The 20,663-nt window shown below is 39.1% G+C and overlaps 1 protein-coding gene across 2 annotated transcripts; it reads left to right on the top strand.

The window, feature by feature from the left end:
- Nucleotides 1-1,679: 1,679 nt before the first annotated feature.
- Nucleotides 1,680-19,405, top strand: hepacam2 (HEPACAM family member 2). Of its 2 annotated transcripts, XM_061255639.1 has the most exons (9): nucleotides 1,680-1,817; nucleotides 4,176-4,508; nucleotides 5,829-6,113; nucleotides 7,343-7,645; nucleotides 13,885-14,010; nucleotides 14,846-14,867; nucleotides 14,969-15,003; nucleotides 17,062-17,135; nucleotides 17,486-19,405. In XM_061255639.1, exons 1-9 carry the CDS (start codon nucleotides 1,757-1,759, stop codon nucleotides 17,594-17,596), a joined length of 1,350 nt encoding a protein of 449 aa, XP_061111623.1. In that variant the 5' UTR covers nucleotides 1,680-1,756; the 3' UTR covers nucleotides 17,597-19,405. The 2 variants fall into 2 exon arrangements, with proteins under 2 accessions (XP_061111623.1, XP_061111624.1); XM_061255640.1 differs by lacking the exon at nucleotides 4,176-4,508 and having other exon boundaries at nucleotides 1,714-1,817.
- Nucleotides 19,406-20,663: the final 1,258 nt, after the last annotated feature.

Genomic DNA, 20,663 nt, shown 5'->3' with positions numbered 1-20,663 from the left:
TCACACCCTCAAAAACACTCAAAGACACAAAAGACACAGACATACACATTCAAAAATATGCAAAGACAAGACAATCCTCTGAAATGCCCTGCGCTAAACCAACAGATCTGAAATCTGTCTTAAGAGTGACTGCACTCAGATATCAGTCCGGAAACGCTGGAAGTATGGTACAAACACATAACAATCTGGCAACGAGACATACAAACTGAGGGGTTTAAATAATACAAGAAAACAAGAGGGAATAGCAATCAAGTGTGGGAAACAATCAGGAAGTGAAACACAGGTGAAACGAATGAATGGAGTGAACGAACTGAGAGGGTGGCTATGGTGTGCATAGAGGTAACAAAAACACAGAAACACTAACCACAGACAAAATACAATACATGAAAAAACACGAAACATAACGACTCCTAAGAGTGACAGCGCACTTGTGAGCTAAAATGCTCCTTAGAGTGACAGTGCATTTGTCAGCAACAACACTTGAGTGGTGCACTAGCTTTCAAAACTGTAGCATTCGCCATATGTCCCTTCCACACTGTTTCTTTTCAAAAAAGTTTTAGGGGTCACCTCTAGAAATTGGTTCAAGAATAATCAACACCTAATGAGGGTGGCAAATTCATGAAAACAATAACACCACTCATTTTCTCCATCTAATTATCTGTGCTTGCCAGTGGCCGCTATGCTGCTTCCAGCTATATTTATTTTTTATCTTATTTTTCTAACTCGCATGCATGCACACAGATACATCTGTCAGCGTAAAACAGGTGAAAAACAGCATAGAAAACTATATTTATTAAGCCTTTTGGCAAAGGATGAAGATATGTGGTGGTGGCAGAAGAGGTGTTATTCCAGGGAGGGCAGAACAGGTACTGAAGCATAAACACCCGCTCAGCAGGTGCTAATGGGAAACAGACTCTGGGGGGTCAACTTTGCAGCACTAAATGCTGGTTAGCACAGGTATCCATTCGCAAAGAAAATACACTGCTTGCCTGTGGAGAGGGACATGAATTATCTCATCGATCTTGGCTGTCCCTACGTATGCTTTTACTGCCATATGCACCATTATACTGTAGAGTTTCCCTTTTAGGGAAGGGGGTTTGCACAGCAACTATTAGGTGTACAGTACTGAAATCTATTCTCATTCTTCTCAATGGCTTTTAATTTGATGGCGAGAGTGAGCTCAAATGAACAAGCAAGGCAATAAATGACATCCCACGATTGCTTATTGGGGCTGTGTGCGGTTCGGGCCTTTGAGGGGAGCTTTGCTGCTTTAGTATGAGTGGATTGGCACAGGGCTTACATACTGTGGGGGGACATTCAAGAGCCACGATCGTCCTGTCACGGCATGATGCTTCTCAGTGACAGCAAGATGACAGGGCGAACAGAGCAGACCTTTATGCGGTGAGTCAGGAAACATTAGCATTTGTCAGCCCTTTTTCACATAAGCACAGAAAATAGTGCTAAAGTGCTAGAGGACCAGAGAGGATAGAGCCTCACCCCTGACCCCCCACCCCCCAATTGCTTGGTGGGGGGTAGGCTGAGAGCCAGGGTCAGGGCGGGGGCCAGCCCTGTGTGCCGCTGTTTGTGGGAGGCAGGGAGGCAGTGGCCACATAAGGCTTTGCCAGGTGTATCTTTCCTGCTTGTGTCACATGGGAGGGGCCTGGCCAGCTCCTCATTTCCCTGGCAAATGTTCTGCCACCAGTTCCCCTCTCCCCTCATCACAAGCAGACAGCTCCACAGAGAATAGAATGCATTAATGGAGACCTTCAGCAGCACCTTCCTTCTATTCCTCTGCACAGTGACTTTCTGTATCTCAGGTAAGACCACAGGTGGCAGTCACTTTCTTAAGTAGCCACTTTTTACTTTTTACATGGCTGACACGCCTGCACACTTGTGGTGGAGGGGTGTCAATTCATAATGATGAAGAATGAGGATCAAATTTTAATCATGAAAATGTGGTCAAAAAATTTTGATCTCAAAGCCTAATATTTGGATGGATGCACTACGTTTAAAATAGAGTACTTTGAGCTCTGTACCTGTCTTTAGCATTATATGAGAAGCCAAAAGATTGTAGGAAGGAACTGACGGGTTTAATACATAATTATATTTTATAGCATTTTATTTTCCATTTTGGCTTGTAATTTCTTTATAGTTTCCATTATTGTGGTCTTGCTATTTTTTCCTAGTTTCCCTCTTCAAATGACATGCATGTGACAATGAACGTGCTGGAAAGTTAGGAATGTCATGAGGTACTCACTCGGTCTTTGAAGCACTATTTTGATATGACTTATTTTGGGAATGCCCATCCAGTTTCTCTGACGGTGTGCTGCCACTCGCAGTTTATTTTGATTCCAAACTGCTTTGGTGTGAATGAAGCATTGGGGTCACTGAAGAGATCTGTGTGCATTGTAATACAAATCCTGACTATCACCGTGCCACTTGCTACGAAAGCTTCCAAGTTGTTTAGAAGCAACAGTAGCAACACAAAAGCACCTATTGAGGAGCCCTTTCAACCTCTGATGAGTAAACAGAGAGCACACCCCATACGGGATGATCCTAGCATGTCATGGGGGTAGCTCTATTTATTATTTATGAAATAACAAGGGACACACGGCCATCTATTGAATAATATTGGCAACAGTCAACAGTGGAGATAAAGCCGATTGTCTCCAGGGCGGGCTTTGGGGAGGGGGGAGGAGGTGTTTACCTGCACACAGCCTACCTCCTGCCGAATTACCTGCCCAGCAACACAGAAACTGTCTGTCGCAATGAACAACTGTAACCATACACTCAATGTTTTTCAAGTATTCCTGGAAAAATATTTTGTAACCCTTTGGTCAAAAAGGGACACTTGGGCCAGTAATTAAATATTCAAAATCAGTCTTGTATACTATATTTGGTGAGGTAAATAGTCATTGTGTACCTGTTTCACTGTCTGTCCTGTTTGTTGGACAAGGTTAATGTTTTCTTGTTGAGCCGACAGCCTGTGTACTCCCATTGAAAGGCTTTGCCAATTGTGCAATGTAAACAATATTCAAACTGATGTTCATCTGCTACGTTGCAAAGCGAGTGTTTGCTTTTAGACCAGTTCAGAATTAAGCAGAACTTGGCATCTGGGGTATGTGCGATTCAGGAACTGAGTAAATATTGAGTCTCATAAATCTCCATCAAAACAAATAACCATGTAGAAATGGATACCTGAAATATGAGCATCATTAAGTATCATTTAAAAAATTACAATTCTATTAATTCAATTCAAGAAATTTGAGGTTAAAATTCTCGTTTGTCCTTGTGGGTGGTGACTGCCTTTATTTGAAAAGGGAACCATCAAAGATTAGTCCTTCATGTAAATGCATTATTAAATTATTATTATCTCTGTATTTTTCAATTGGTGCATTCATCTTTGAATGTATTACAATAGCAGTTTTTTTGGTACATAGATGTTACATTGTTGTACATTTCGGTGACCCTTGTTTTATTAGATGTGATGCCAGGTAATAGTCTTGTCTCATAATTCTGCTAATGAATTAATATTCTGCTAAATATTAAACCTATAGGACAGAACTGTCAGGAGTCATCTAGGCTTGCTATTTCATGTAGGTGGGAACATAGACAAAAAGCTTTTTGTGTGTGCTTTGATACAAAAATGTTTGACACACTGTATCTTACACAAAGGGTGAAAGCTTAACCATACCATCTGTTCAATCCGGGCCACGTGTCATTCACAGGATCGCTAGATCCATCCGTGCCGCCAAGGGATGGGGTTGTTGATGGTGTATCCTCAGCTAACATCGATAATTGGAATAGATAGGGTACAATTGGCTACCAAAAAAATAGGAAAGAATTTGAAACAAAATTTAAATAAATACATCTGTCCTTCAATGATCTTGCCTGGTGCAATTGAGCCAACTAAGAGGACCAAAAGGTGGGGTTTGCACTTTTTGAGAGTATTTCATCAGTTCCAATACACCAAGCTAGTAAAGCACAGAAAAGTTTTTGAATCCAAAGCAAGTATGTATTTGACCCAGGTCTGCTATATACTATAGCAAATTAACATGAGCACATCCTGAAATAATCTGCTGAACAAAGATTTTTTAATCTTATCCCACTACATGTTTACTCATGTCTGCTTGCCAATGGCCACTATACTGATGTGCTGCTTCCTGTCCCCTCAGGTAGCCACTGCTCCACATTTGTGAGAGTGCCTGATATTCTCCATGGCACTTATGGCAATTCCCTGCTCCTGCTGGTGGAAAATCTCATCCGGTCAGAAGATGCGGACATCTATTTTAGCTGGAATTTTCATGGGCAAACACTAGTGGCCTTCAAAAACTGGAAGGATGTGAACATGGATGAGAGCAGGTTCTCATTTCAGCCCCCCAACGCATCACTGCTGATTCACTTCCTGGATCATGCAGTGGAGGGGGAGTATGGCCTTGATTTTTACATCAAATTTCCCAACGGATCCAAAGTTAGTGAGCACAAGTCAGTCCGCATCACTGTTGATGGTAAGTTGTTGACAAGCATATGTACATTTAACTTTTTATGTCACTTAATAGTGCAGGGATCAGCAACAGTGCTCTTGGGCTGAGAACTACTGGTTTTCCACCCTCTCTTACCTGAGAGTCAGGTTCGAAGACTGGCCGATCAGTAGCACTAATTACCTGGGCGAAAAGAAAACCAGGGCTGGATTTGGTTTTGAGGGCCAGAGTTTCTGTGCTAAAATAGTGCGTCTTTTTAAACTCAAAATTCACATGGAGGTGGTGTGCAGTTTGTGGTCATTAAGATTAGGGCTAATGCAGTCTGACTAAACTACACAACTCAATTTATATTACAATCTCCAGCAGGTGTTGCTTATATTCCAGTTCCCCATCTCTGGTATTCTTGGGTATTCTGGTATTCAAGGCATTAGTGTGTTATTGTGCTCATTCAAACAGAGGAGGAAAGGAACCTGGATTTTCCACCAATAAAATATGTACAGCAGCGATCATCAAATCTGGCCTTCAAATTAAAATCCAGACTTGAGTTTATTTTCTCCCAGGTAATTAACTGAACAATTACTGGAACTGATTGGCCAGACTATCTTTCCACCTATCTTAATCCCAGATAAAGGGAGGGTGGAAAATCAGCAGTTCTCAGTCCTCAAGGACAGTGATTTGATTATCCCTGATGTACTTGAGTAATCAACATAGGTTATAGTTTACAAGATAAAATCACAAACAGGTTCAAACATTAAAATGAATGGATCCAAAAGACGTGCTGTCCTTTTAGTAGCGGTGATGGTGCTGTGAATCGATGTCCTGGAGAGGTGCGCAAAGCTAGGGTGTGCTGTGTGTTGTTGTTTGGTCCGTCCGGTTGCTGAAAAGATTATTTTTCCGTGTGGAAAAGTTTGTTAACTGCGGTTTCTAGTCGTAAGCTGTGTAGCCATTCACGTATACCAGTTTCCACTCACTATAGGCCACTTACCGCAAGGTAAGTTAAGTGTGTCTTTGAGGCCTAGTGGTGCGCTGTGGAGAATGCGGGCTCTGTCCGAGTATCGGGAGCGGGGTGTGATGCAGTTGCAGAAGCCAGAGTCCGGAGGCTGCTGAGAGCGGCTGGACAATGCAATGACGGTAAAAAGCAGAGAAAGAAGTTAGTCAAAGAGGGCCAGACAATGCTTGTCCTAGCCCTTATACAGTAAAAGTAAACTGTATCTAGACGTCATGCCGGGGTGGACGTCGCGGAAGTGTTCTGTGGAATCATGAGAAGTGAATTTACGTGGTCGCTACAGCAGAGGAGTTACAAAGATATCTGATGAGGTGCCATCTTATGCCATCTCTCTTTTCTAGTGCCTGTATCTTTCCCAGTCATCAAGAAGACTCCTGCTTCTGAAGTGGTGGAGGATGAAGATGATGTGACGTGGATGTGTTTGGTGGAGAACGGCACCAGGGTGCGGTATCAGTGGTTCCAAGATAAAAGACCCATTCGTGCCAAGGGGCGATACACACTTTCCCCAAACAACAGCAAACTTGTCATAAGCCCCATCCAAAAAGAGGACATTGGAGAGTACAGTTGTGTGGTGGAAAATGTCATCAGCCAAAAAACAAGTGAGCCTGTGGCACTAAATATGTTCTGTAAGTACATGTGTTTAGTTTTGCTTATATTAAATTATGCCATGCACACACGGAACACACACAGATATATACACGCTCAGCCACACATACACACGCATGCACGCACATATGTACCGACACTATATATACTTTTTTTGTTTAGTACGTTTGTGTATGCATTATACTGTACAGCAATACCTCTTGCTAAATTATCGGATTTCACCTTCAAATAAATAGCCCTATTGTAGACAACCATTATCCCATACCTGGTCTTTCGAGATAGATGGAAAAACAGAAGTCCTTGATATTTGCATGCAGGCTCCTGTATAGTCAAACAATGATGTCATCACTACTGAACCTAGGTGCTGCAGTGTCTATGATACTATAGAGCCAGACAAGTTTGAGGAAGCAATTCTAATTTCAAACATCAGTGGAGTGAAGATTTTTCAAAGTTATTGAGATTACACTCTGTTTAGAATGTCTGTGACCACCTTTGAAACTATATATCTGTGGAATTATGGTCATGTTAAGAGACATTTATTTAGTTGCTTAATGCAAGAAGGTAGCATAATAGCTTGCAAAATAGCATAATAATTTATTCTGCACAGCACTATGTTTATGCAGACAGGCTATGCATGCACACAATGGCTTTAACACTGTTGCCACAGTATAAATGTGTGTTTGTTCCTTGAACGCCATTTGTCTCTACTCTAGGACTCTGATAACAGGCCAGTGTAGAACAGTGTACCACCAGAAAGCTAGAGACGCAGGGGAAATTAGCAGAACTATCTCACAGTCTGTCAGAAAACTACAGTATAGCCAGTTAGCTGGTAGATACTATCCCTCAATAACCATGTCTAGTGTATTGCTAAGTGCCTATTTCTTCTATTTTCTCTCATGGTATTCCATTCCATTCCATTTCTACTATTTGGTAGATGCTCTTATCCGTAGTTGTGGACTGGATGGGAGTTATTGCCTTACTCTTTAAAACATGGGTAAAAGTAGAATCTTTTAATTAGGAAAAATAAATGTCAAACAAATTCCATCATGGTTAAGATCAAGAGTTTCCCCATGTTATATCAAAATATAATTTGAAACTTGAACCCATTGGATCAATAGACTGTGAAGAAACCATGGCGTTCAAAATCACTTAAGACTGAAATTATAATAATTGGTCAATATCAAAGTATGATCAGCTTCTCAGAAATAACTGCAACAGAGATGGTTTTATTTGTTTATTTAATTCACAGATGGACCATACAACCTGGTGGTCAAATCCGAGCAAGGCCTGCAAACAGGGGCGGTCTTCACTGTCAATCCTGGAGAGCTGGTGTTTTTTGATTGTTTCGCAGACTCCAACCCCCCCAACAGCTGTGTCTGGATCTCCAAGACCAACAATTCTACCCAGGTCCTCATGTCAGGTCCCCGCTTTGAGGTCCCTCCTGCTTATAAGTTGGCCCACACAGAGGAGTTTGTGTGTCGCGCCTTCAACAACATCACGCAGAAGCAGGATGAAACTGAGTTCACTCTGGTAGTGGCCAGCCTGGGCACCGGTGAGTATGAGTTCATGGCGTGTGCAGGCCTGCCCTGGGCTGGCGAATAGGTGTGGCCCCAAGAGACCGACACACTACTATACCACATATCAAAGAAGTAGCCTACTGTATCAGTCAGCACACAATTATTATTCATTCACATGACTGTATTAAAAAATGTAGTAATATATTAAGATTAACATCATGTAGAAGTTGATACTTCTCTCAAACCACTGAATTTACCATAATCTTTTTTTCACCCTTGCACCAGTATAATGTTCATGCCCCATAGTCCGAAGTTCAAATGTAGGCTAGTTTGAACCTTAGTTCAGAGTGATGACGCAACTTAATTCAAAGAAGTTCCACCCATAGACTGTAGAAATAAAAACAGAATAGGGAAAGCAGCCGCTTCCGCCAGAATTTCAAGTCCTTTCTATGGTAGTTTTTCTCCTGATGAATGTGGTTTATGATTATGCTTGCTTATTGGCTATGCCAGACACTAAAACACTTTGTTTGATATGAATTGGAGCAATAATCTTATGGAAAACCATTACCTTGCCACTGTATGCTGATATATATCGCATATGTGACTCGCAACAGATTTGTATGAAAACGGAAGTAATCAGACTTTCCATACACGCAAAAACCAAAGCTGATCTGTAGGTAATTTCTTATTTATTCATCATGAAAGCTGCACTGTTTGGAACATTGTGAGCTAACGTGGTGGTAGGAACACGGTGAGTAACAACGTAATGTTGCCGTCGTAGGTTTGCCTCCTTTACTTGTGCATGACTTCTTTTTTTGCCTCGCTTTCATTTTTCCTGATGTTAGATGAAATTTCTGAAATAGTTTAAATTTGCTGTGAATGTATGCTAGCTTACTGTGTGATTTGCAACTAAATGACTGAACACTTTGGCTTGCATGAAAGGCCAATCAAATACGTTTGCTTTACATGCAGTTAGCCAATGCAAATGAGAGTGGGGAGAAGCCAACATTTTGCATAAGGTTTGTTTATTTAATTAAATTATTTGTAGATTTATATGTATTATATACTATATAAACAGGTATTTGTTGTACAGTAATTAACATTCTACGCAAGCCTAAGATTTACTTAAAAATGATTGAAGACATCCTGGAGAGGCCCCTTTGGCAGGGGAGGCCCTGGGCTGCAACCCATGAGCCCATTGGTTGAACACGGCCATGAGCGTGTGTGTGTGTGTGTGTTTTCTGTATAATTTTATCATTAGCAGCTCTATAAAGGGATAATGATTCACTAAATGCTGTATGTAAACCATTAATTCATTACAATGTTAATTCCCATGGAGATATCTATTTAAATATTCACACAAAGAATAAATGATCTTTGATAATTACATTTTGCCTTCAAAATGTGAATGACAGTTTTCAAATATACTGAGATACCATGTAAAGCATATAATTTGCAATGACCATAGTTTCATAGAATAGGCAACAAAATTTGGTGCATGTACTGAGAACGGTGAAAATTTTTAAATAAAAAAAGTCTACATCAGTGTTGTAACTATTTACATAGCCTGTTGGTCTGAGTGAAATGTTCAAACAAGGCATTTATCTAATTCATCATCCACATTTAAGAAAAGTAAATATTATTTTTCTTCAGTTTCTGAGGACAGGTCTCTGATCTCTCCCTTCTGTACCAGCGTATGGATCTATTGGAAAGTACACAGCTGGGAACAGGTGGTCGCTATTGACAGAGTCTAACTGCTTGGGCGGTGTCTGTGACTTACATTACATGAAACAATGGCTTTCTCCATCACTGAGCAGGAAAATATAAATGCTATGTTGAAGCTAAACTGACTTTGCTTCCTTTTTAACAAATTATGGGGAACGCTGGATCGTTGGATGGTTAAGATTCACTGTAACTCAGGTTCTCTTTAGAGCCAATTCTAATCTGAATCTAATCTAATCTTCCAGAATAATGCATCATTGCAATCAAGCTGTAGGCTAAATAAATCAAATAAATTCATCGTATGAAATCTGCTGACATGTAATACTGTCTGTGGGTTTTTCTTTTTCTCCCCATCAAAGAGCTTTTGACCACACTTGCTATGTTGGGGGTTCAGGCCTGGTGTATGCCTTTTTGCTACTCGACTGTATAGTGTCTTTGTGACTTCTGTCTTCTGTAAAAAGCGCTACATAAATACAACTGAACTGAATTGAATTGAATAAAAGTGAAATGAAGTAGCCTATAGATGTGAGATGAGCAAGGTAAACCTTCCCAATAGACACAGAAAATGCCAAACATTGGTTATGACTGGAAATGGGACTACATTCATTTCTGGACAGAACATTTTTGCAGCACAGTGGACAAGACAGGAAACAGAGGATGATGGGATTATTGAGCAGAGTGGCATGATTGGAGCAAATAATTTGGCTCTCATAGCCAGTGGCGTCTCGTGAGCTCAAAATCGCCGGGGCCCAGAATTTTCCTTTAAACTAATCATTGATCTGAACTTGTTTTCATTCACTTCTCTTTGGAAAATGTGTGGCTTCAGCCTGGCACACAGCTTCTTTGTTATGTACAGTTCCAGAGAGGCCAGGGGAATTTCAGAATTTGTAGTTTCTTTTCAGTCCGATGTCAAAGCCAATAATACAGAACAAATGCCAAAATCGAGATGCAGAAGAATAGCGAAGGTACAGTCCAAGGTAAAAAAATCCAGATGACCAGAAAGGCGAGTTACAAAAGGTCAGGGCAAGAGAGTAGTAGAAAAAGGCAGCAAGAAGATCAAAAACCAAAAATCTGAATAGCAAACAAAACAGAAGGATAAGGCAAACTCAGAATCAGGCAATCTCTAGTATGAAAGGCTTACAAATAATCGGCTCTGAAATATAGATCCACATTCTGACAATGGAAACTACTGAGAATGGGGTTTAAATACACTGAGGGATATGATAAACTAAGCGGGGCATGGGAGTGAGGATGATCTAGCAAATATACATCAGGTGAGAAACATGAAAGGGCAATTATACAATAACAAGGGAATGCATGAAGATGCAAACTGGATTCATGAAGACACACATGTAAAACGAACAGCTCCGGACTATGGAGTAGAAAATTGCATGGAGTTAAGGAAGGTAGTGATAGTGGAGAGCAGGTGCGAATACTGCTGAATTTAGGCTGGCAATTTAGAGATAGAACTGAGTTATAGAGCTATATAGAAATAGAGATAAAGTTAGTCTGTTAGTTACGTGATTAAATTATAATTTTCCAAAACTAGTGACTGTTACTTAGACAGACAAATAGTGTGTCAATATAATTAGTACTGTACAAAATCTATGTTAGATGTTATTAGTAGATTAGTGCTATCTACAAACATGAATGGAGAAAAAGCAGGAAGTAAGAAAAAACGAGACTAAGAAGAAATTGTGGGAAATCTGAAAATTCCGAAAACACCCGAATAGTGATGCAGACAGGGAAGTGACTCAGGCTCAGATAAAAACACAGACATTACATTACATTACTGGCATTTGGCAGACCCTCTTATCCAGAGAGACATACAGTTGATTAGACCAAGCAGGAGACAATTCTCCCCTGGAGCAATGCTGGGTTAAGGGCCTTGCTCAAGGGCCCAACGGCTGTGTTCGCTATGATTATAGACCATTGGTACAGTTCTAGGACATTCCTGGCGATTACAGTTCAGTCAATAGTAGCGGGAGTATTGCCCCGACTATGGGGCAAGTTGAAACAGCGTCCGAAATGTCAGAAAACATGGAAAAATGCTTGGTTTCAATACAAGTCAAAGGTTGGTGAATCCAGCATTTCTTACCATTTACATTAATCTGATAGGCTAATTGTCCTGCAGAAATTGTCTATATTTTGTCTATGGATAGTTCCTAATCATCTGACAATTGAAGATGACGTGTTGGAGGATAAGCGGCCATAGCAACCCATAGCAACCCATACATTTTTGTGCTAAAACTAGGTCTAGATGACATGGTATCCGTTAAGAAAATTGTATGATGGTGCCCAGTCAATATAAAGGTTGGATGGCTGACCTGAAACAGAAGAAAATAAAGATCTAAGTGGGGGGTGCAAGGGTAATTCACTGCTTCACTGCTGCTGCAAACCTGTGTGCCCTCTGTAGGACTGGGTTGCACCAGCTGTACTTCAGTTCAAACATAGCCTAGTGAATCCTATGAATATTCTTGATTTACATATTACAAACATAAAAGCAGTGACACAACGTAATTAGCTAACAGTCCTATAGCCTACACCTAGGCTCAGCAGGTTTAATCACACAGTCACTCATGTTAAAACATATTTTCTGCACAGACCATATTTGTTGATAAAGTTGAGGTTTAATTTATGGATATGATATTTCAATAGTGATCTAGCTAGCAAACTAGCTAAGACGCCAAGTTGAAGTTATAACTATAAATTTGTCTTTGCATGTTCATGTAGGCTACTGAAATAATGGTAGGTGCCATGCTTATTTAGAGTCATGCTGGTTTTATGTACAAATATATAAACCTGCTTCCCTGTTTTAAATTGCCAAATTTGTTTGTAGGATATGAGCCAAAAAAGACATTTCACATTCCGGGTTGGATGATATGTGTGATAATGACACACAAATGTGGCTAAATATTTAGCATAATTGGGGGGATTCAAGTTCCCTGCTATCTCTACTTTCTGGATATGAACATTCCCAGATTTTCATAGTTGGATATGTGGGTGTGAGCATGATGAAGTCACCCAGAAAAGTCTCCTGCTAAAACAATCATTGTACACTTCACCAGGGGAGCGGAGAAGGGCAGTAGCCGTGTTATAGGAGGAGGGTGGAATTAAGGAATGTTGTAATGTAACAGAGTTTGCACTTTCCAGCTAATGGAACGCACCCAGCTCACCCAGCGACTGAGGTTAATTAGTAGGCCTCTAATTGTGCAGTTGAACTTAATTTCATTTTCCCTCAATGTATCAACATAATTCAGGTTTTCCTTGTTATCATTTGCTTTGCCTTTGAATTTGTCATCTTCTAAATGGTTAGTTCTGGTGGCCAGGTGTCCATACTTTAAACCTCACACATCAGGTAGACGCCACTGCTCATAGCTCCCATTGGTTGACAATCGTTTACATGAACAAGTTTGTAGCTTATGTTGGAAATAAGTGGCTGTACTAAGACAATATGGAAATAGACTAGCATACCTTAATCACATATGTAAAGTACTGCATAATGTGCCTAAGCTAAAACTAAACAAATAACCACTTTATAATCACAACAGATTAATAAATGATCAGGAGTGAGGGCTGCAGGAACCATACACTACAGGGATGTATTGAAATTGCAGGTTTAATAAAGGCAGATCAAGGGGCAGACAGTGTAATTCCAAGAACAGGCAAAGTTCAAAAACCGGGTGGTCAGTCCAAACACAGGACAGAGGTACAAAATCCAAGAAGAGAGTCCAAAGACACAGTCCAAAGTCGAAAAACAAAAATCCTGAACACAAAGACAGAAAACAGAGCAAAGCCTAACACAAAGGAAACAGAACTAACAAACTCGCAAACAAGAGGAAAACAGGCAGGCTTATATAGATTAACAAATTAACTAAACAATTAACAGGTGTGGGTGCTGGAGAATAGATGGTGAGACAACGAGAAACAGCTGGGACAAGACAAGGAGGAAACGTCTTGTCTCAGCATATAAGGAGTGGGGGGTGGAGAAATGTAATTGGGAGAGAGGTAAAACAAGGACCGGAGAGAAAGGAGAGAACATAGAAAAGTGAAAAAACAAATAGAAGGGCACGGACATGACGTAAATATAAACCTATATTGGATTGTAATCACTATGGTTCTCAGGGCACCACAGTGACCCTGCTGAAAAAAACAGCTCAAGCTAGGATTTGATACTGGTATCTGGTCATTTGAAACTGGCTATAGCTGGATTTTACACCAGGGCAGTCAATTAGAAATTCCATGTTAAATATATTTCCTCTTGTGCCTTATATTTTACTTGTTACATAATGTAAGGCAGAAAAACAAGGGTTGGATCGGGTAACAAAATTGAAGAAATCTTGAATCTTGAAGCAGATATCACACAGATATCTAAGGTGTATGTTTTCATAGTGTTAATTCATGCAACACTCTCTCTCCAACTAATAGTCATCAGTTCATCGCTGAGAATAATAAGTGGCCTGCTATATATCTTTCATTATTTTTCATTGAGCTTGACTGTGCACAGCTTAAGAATACTACCTGTTTTCAAAATGTTTTCTTTTTGCTGCAGGGAAAGAAAAACATTACCAAGAAGGGAGTGTAGCATCTCCGCTGACCGCCATTATTGTCATCGCATTGCTCATCATTGTCTGCATGCTGGCAGTACTTTTCAAAAAGTCTTGTCATCCGCACAGAGGTGCGTCGTCAACATTGCACGCTATCCACTGCAGCTCAGGTTCAACCAAATCACATTGCATTTCCATACAGCATGACAGGCTTGGCAGTTGGAGAAATTTAAAAAAACATTTCCATTTGCGCAAAACAATTCTCCAATAAATGCCAGTAGCACTAAAACACACCCAAATTTTGAAATTGAGGCCAAGGTGAATAGTGGTTAGGATGAACAGATGCCGAAAATATCTCGAGGACTGGAGTAGGTTAACTGCCATTCTGAATCTGATGTTATTGCCAGAATTCGATTTAGAAGAGTATTCATGCCTCTAGATATGAGCCTGGAATTACTACAATCTTATATTTATAGTACAGTATTCTTACAGTATGGTTTTAATTAGGAAAAATCATCATAGTCCTGGGTCAGATAAATGTATATGTTATGTCTGTAACCTGTATATTTTAAAAACCTTTTCTTGGAATCGGGGACTAGGATGAAACATGGCAGAAGCATCTCCATGCTTCCTGCCCTACTCCTGGAGAAATGCCATGTTGTTACTTTTCATTCTTAAAATAAGAAAATATATTTGAATAAAATACCTCCTGCGAAAGCTTTTACAAAATAAACACCTCAAAACATTGCCTTATAGCTGGGTTTTGTTGAATTATCTGTTGATTCCAATTTTTTAATCCTTTCAATGCATTTTAATTATTTGCATTAGTGGATAAAACTCATGACAATCATTGCTTTCACAATAGGTATATTTTTGGACGTGCAAAGACTTGCAACATGCATTTTACATGATTGTCTCGTAAGAAAACTTGCAACCATTTTCAATCTTTTATTCTTCTGTTCACAGTGATTATGAACATTTACAACAGGTAAGGGAAATGCAATTGGAATAGTCAACACTTATAATAAACATTTAGTCTGTCCTTCACATGAACAACAGAGCTTTAACTGTTCATTTGTCCTACTTTAGGCCTCTAACGGATCAAAAGGGACCACACCTTTCAGGTATAGTAGATTCATAATTTATAAATCCTCACATCAACTCATGGATTTACAATTCTGTGAATATACACTCGCAATGAGCACTTTATTAGGTATTTATTAGGCTTATCTTTTAGACTTCTACTGCTGTCGTCGATCCACTTAGAGTTATGTGTTGTGTGTTCAGAGATGCTCTTCTGGACACCACTGTTGTAATTTGTGGTTATTTGCATTACTGTCACCTTCCTGTCAGCTTTTACCAGTCTCTCATTAACAAGGCGTTTCTGTCAGCAGAACTGAGATCAGCAGTTTCTGAGATACTCAAACCACCCTGTCTGCCATCAACAATCATTCCATGGTCAAAGTCACTTAGATCACATTTTTTCCCCATTCTTATGGTTGATGTAAACATTAACTGAAGCTCCTGACCCGTATCTACATGATTGTATGCACTGCTGCCACTTAATTGGCTGATTAGATAGCTGCATGAATAAGTAGGTGTAATAAAGCAAAAATGTTCCTAATAAAGTGCTCAATGAGTGTACACTCATATGCTTAAATAACAATTCTTTCATCTAGGTAGGTCCATAAATATTTGGACATTGACAAAATTGTTATTTTAGCTGTCTACCACAGGATATTGGATTTGGAAGTAAATAATTTAATTTATTTTTTAATTTAATAATTTTAATTTTAATTTAATAATTTTATTTACATCTATATAGGGTGAACGGAATTACAGGCCTTTTTATACATAGTCCCCTCAATTTCAGGGGCTCAAAAACAATTTGACATAGATGAAATTGCCATTTTTTTATACTTGGGTGCATATCCTTTGCATGCCATGACTTCCTGATGTCCATGACCTATCAACATTATCAGTCTAGATCTTATTTTCAGGTTGTCCTACAAGCAATACTAAAACTCTTTGCATTTGAATGGATCTCTATTGGGGTGTGGGACTAGACTCAGCTGAAGATTATGCTGATATGAACCTCAAACCCTCATGCTACCACCAGGTATGCCGTAGATATGGATGGATCACTACAAGGGTTGTTTCTCCGGTATAATTGTCCGACTGAACCCAATACAAAAATTATTCAGTAGGAACAACCCTTGAAGTGATCCATCCATATCTGCTGCATATCTGACAACAGCATGATGGTTTGAGGCCTTGGACCCTTGATGACTTGAAACCATTTAGCCAAAAAATACGTTCTATACTGTATCAGCATCATTTACAGCTGAATCTTGTCCCAGAGCCCAATTACTATATAGATCAATTTAAATGCAAGGAGTTTTAGCATTACTTGTAGGACAACCTGAAAATAAGATATCCAGAATAGCTTTACCTATTGAAACAGATTGGTTCATACAAAATGAAAAATGAAAATTAACTGATGTTTTATTCACATATATGAAAGTATATATGACCAAGCAATGCATTTATTCAACATCAAGAAGCAGTTGAAGATGGCATTCGCTTAGGTATAGTCCCAACAAAAGTATAGTTTTCTCGAAAAAGGCTGAACGAAATGAAATAAACGTTAGTTATAAAACAATCGTACCTTCATAACCAGGTAAGATGTTTGGTTCCATAAACATGTCTGTATCAAATAGTACATTATATTTCTACCAAACCAGAAATATGTCTACTGTCAATAAAATTGAGCTAAGACAAAAAAAAAAAAAACGATGTGTTTATTCATGCAAACTTCATTTTGTTCTTTTATTTGTTCTTTTGGTATCAGGGATTGCTAGAATATGCCTTTAATTGCATGAGTCTGTGGCGAGCTCAGGGTTGTAACCATGATCGTGGCGAGGGTTTAATTGCCGTGCTTTGCAAATAAGAGGCTGGTAAGCATCTAAAATGCTGTTGTCACTAGCGGAGAGTCTTTTTAACAATCTGACATTGCTGGTTTGCGGTTTTATTAAGTCACAGTTATACATTTTATTAATATGAACTCAACAATAATTTGAGATATCGACAACTCAACCACAAGGGGGGGAAGTGGATAGGGTTACCCTCTGTTGTGCTGTAGTCAAACCTCATAAGCACTCATCACAATATTATTCTTCCAGGCCACGAGGATGCAACTGAAGATTTTGGAATCTATGAATTTGTCACTATACCAGGGAGAGCAGAATCCACACTGGTATTTCACCTTCAGCAATACCTTCAGTTTGGTGTCATGAAATATTGTGCATAACATGTTTGGTCAGGAAATTCTTGCTGCAGCCGATCAATGATTGGCCTCAACACCCACATGGTCTTATAGTCAACCTATCACAAGCACACATCATCAATAGAGTGCCTAGTCTAGACTGGCTTGCAGAATAGTGCATGAAGAAAAGTGGTGGGAAACAGTATAGACACAGAACTGTTCTAGCAGTGCACTGTAAATCATTGCAATGATAAAAGCCTTAATTTAACCATTTGCTACCAATGTAATTACAGTGGAAAGGATTAAAATGGTAACATGATTTCCCGGTTTGTTTTTCACAGGCATCAAGCAGGTCTCTGGCAGGGCTAGAATCTGCTCAAGATTTGCATACCACCATCTATGATGTTATAAAGCATATCCCTGAAACACCAATACAGAGTTTACTGAAGTAACCTCTGGGAGTATGGTTTGAAAAGTAGGTCTGTAATGATCTCCGTGCCTTCGTGTCTTATGGTTTTAGGCAGGAATATGCACTCTTAGAGTGCTGAAAAGCTTCTGTGGCCTTTTATTTATTAAAGGTTTCAAGCGCTTTAAAGGGAGGACTCTTCAGTTCAACGGCTCAACACAGCACTACTAATTACTCTGCTTAATTAATTATTTTGCATTAGCCCGTTATTTGTTTGTCACAGGTTCAGCACCTGCTTATTTTTGTTGGCTTAATGCATGTTACAGATATAGCAGTTGAGTCTGCTCTTTCCAAAATAATGCAATAATGTACAATAAGAGACCATTCATCCCACCCATGCTCCATATTCTTACCTGTAGAGCAATTCTTTAAAGCCTTGTCTTGAACACATCAGACACACAATGGTCTTTCCATCCAGTGTGAGTCCTGATAAACTATTCTGTGCACTTAAAACCATATATTATACAGCATACACTCACCGAGCACTTTATTAGGAACATTTTTACTTTATTACACATACTTATTCATGCGGTTATCTAATCAGTCAATTGTGTGGCAGCAGTGCAATGCATACAATCATGTAGATATGGGTGAGGAGCTTCAGTTAATGTTCAACCACTAGAATGGGGGAAAAATGTGATTTAAGTGACTAAGTGACAGGGTGGTTTGTGTATCTCAGAAACTGCTGATCTCCTGGGATTTCCATGCACACTAGTCTCTAGAGTTGACAAAGAATGGTGCAAAACTAAAAATCCAGTGAGCAGTAGTAGTGCAGACAGAAACACCTTGTTAATGAGAGCCGTCAGAGGAGAATTGCCAGACTGGTCAAAGCTGACAGGAAGGAGACAGTAATGCAAATAACCACACATTACCACAGTGGGATGCAGAAGAGCATCTCTGAACATACAATGCAACATTACTCTAAGTGGATAGGCTACAGCAGTAGAAGTCTAAAAAATATGTCTAATAAATACCTAATAAAGGTAAATAATTTTTGGAATTTAAAGTGTGAGTAGTGTGTTTTTAAAGTTCTATTATGTGTTTGCCATTTGCTGAAACATATTGTTCTTAAGATTAATGCAATTTTAAAACATGGTTAAATTAATTTCATTCTTAAGTTCTCTTAAATTCTCATTTAATGCACTTGTTAAAGGGATAGTTCACTTTCTGGAGTTTATACATAATATTTCAATATTATGAATTATACAAAATATACATTATTTAAATTTGTGTGTGTTTTCCATTGGCCCGGATAGTTTTTATGCATGATGGAGAATAAAATTTTAGATACTTTTTTTTTTTTGTTTTTGATTACTTGTTGGCTCTATGCTGCCAGATAGTCACTGGTCTGTGGTCTAAAACCAGAAAACACAGAGTCTGGACATATGAACAGGTTAATTCTATCTATGTTCATTCATTCAGCTCTGACACTCCCAAGTACCATGTAGCAATGCTGATACAGGAAGCTGTGCAACAACTTTCTTGTGTCCATGCTGCATGGCCACACAAAGTAGTTTCAACCAAAATGAGATACATTTTTTACATAATATTCAGGTAATTTTCACATGTAACCTCAGGAAGCATAATGTTGCTGCACGAGCTGTTGGGCCAATCAAAAGTGGACAACAAAACTAAACGATAAAAAGGTTAACTGTACCTTTAAGGACAAAGAATTTTGTGAATAGATTGATTCTCGGTTATTGCTTCATTTTTATTTGTCTATAAAAGGGATTATGTGTATTTTATTTGACATTGCACAGGCAGAGTTATTTTGATTTTGAAATAAGTGTTGTTCAATATCAGTAAACATATTTGTATATTTTGAATTTCAATAAAGATTTATGACAATTAATTGTACATAGAACTGTGATGGATGTGTATTCACTGAGACAAACACATTTTTGTCCCGCCCAATACTAACATCTTTATTTCTTTATTCAAATTAAATGCAAGCTGTACTTATCTGCTCTGACAAGACCAAGCAATTAGACCAAACTCTATGTGCTAACAAAATTGTGATTATAACAGAAGCTGGGAGCACGGGTTAACTCTTGCTTAGTTAAAGCAATCTGTTAGCTACAATGTATGAAAGTTGCAACAAATTTCTCATGAACAAAATTTCTGTTGAGGGTAATATTTTTGCATCTTCAAGAAATATATATTTTTTCCTGTAAAAACAATTCCCTAAAAAAACTGAAGCAGTGCTATGTGATGTCATATCATATTTCACAGGGGCAGCCTATAGCCTAGTGGCTAGGGTACAAGAATCCTGAAGCCCTGGTGTAGCCATGATAAGATCCATTCAGCTGTTGGGCCCTTGAGCAAGGCCGCACATTGCTCCAGGGGGATTGTCCCCTGCTTCGCCGAATCAACTGTGAAGGCATCAGCTAAATAATTTAAATGTAATATGTATTGCATGGACATGAAGCAATTACCACAGGATTGTCAACCCTTCAGTAAATGTATCAGGAATGGGCAACATGTCCCTATCACTAGTTCACTAGCACTTGTCAACTTGAAAACTCTGAAAGCGTTTCTGTGTGAGCAAAGAATGCAACATCAAATAGAGCAAATTGATTTAGTGATAGCGGTAGGTTTTATGACAAGGTCCTGTCACACAGACCATCTGTTCCGCCTTTGTACAGTATTATAAGGCTCATGAGAAAATCAGGAATTGCCTTCTCATGACAAACAATTCAGCTGCCTAGAAGCCTCTGTAACCCATCATTAACTGGGAAATCCTTCACAATGACATCAAACTGGAATAATTCCCCATCGTTGTGCTGTTTTTTCTGGAGCCCATTTACATTTAGGGAAATGTCCCTTTTTATCCTTCATGGGAACTGGGAATGGACTGGATTAATTTCTTGAATTGAATTGTCTTTAAACAGGTTCAACCAGTGTTCAAGGTGTGGCACTATTACAACAACCAACTAGGTTAAAGGCAAGATGTTAGTACAGGATATCCATTAGCTTATGCTCTCATAAACAAACATTACACATTGTTTTCCTGTGTAAAATTCCTTTGGCATGGATGTTGTACTATCACATGA

Source organism: Conger conger, chromosome 9 (genome assembly GCF_963514075.1).
Source record: "Conger conger chromosome 9, fConCon1.1, whole genome shotgun sequence".
Lineage (NCBI taxonomy): Eukaryota > Metazoa > Chordata > Actinopteri > Anguilliformes > Congridae > Conger > Conger conger.
The sequence above is the reverse complement of the archived record's forward strand: the minus strand, read 5'-3'. Positions and strand labels throughout refer to the sequence as shown.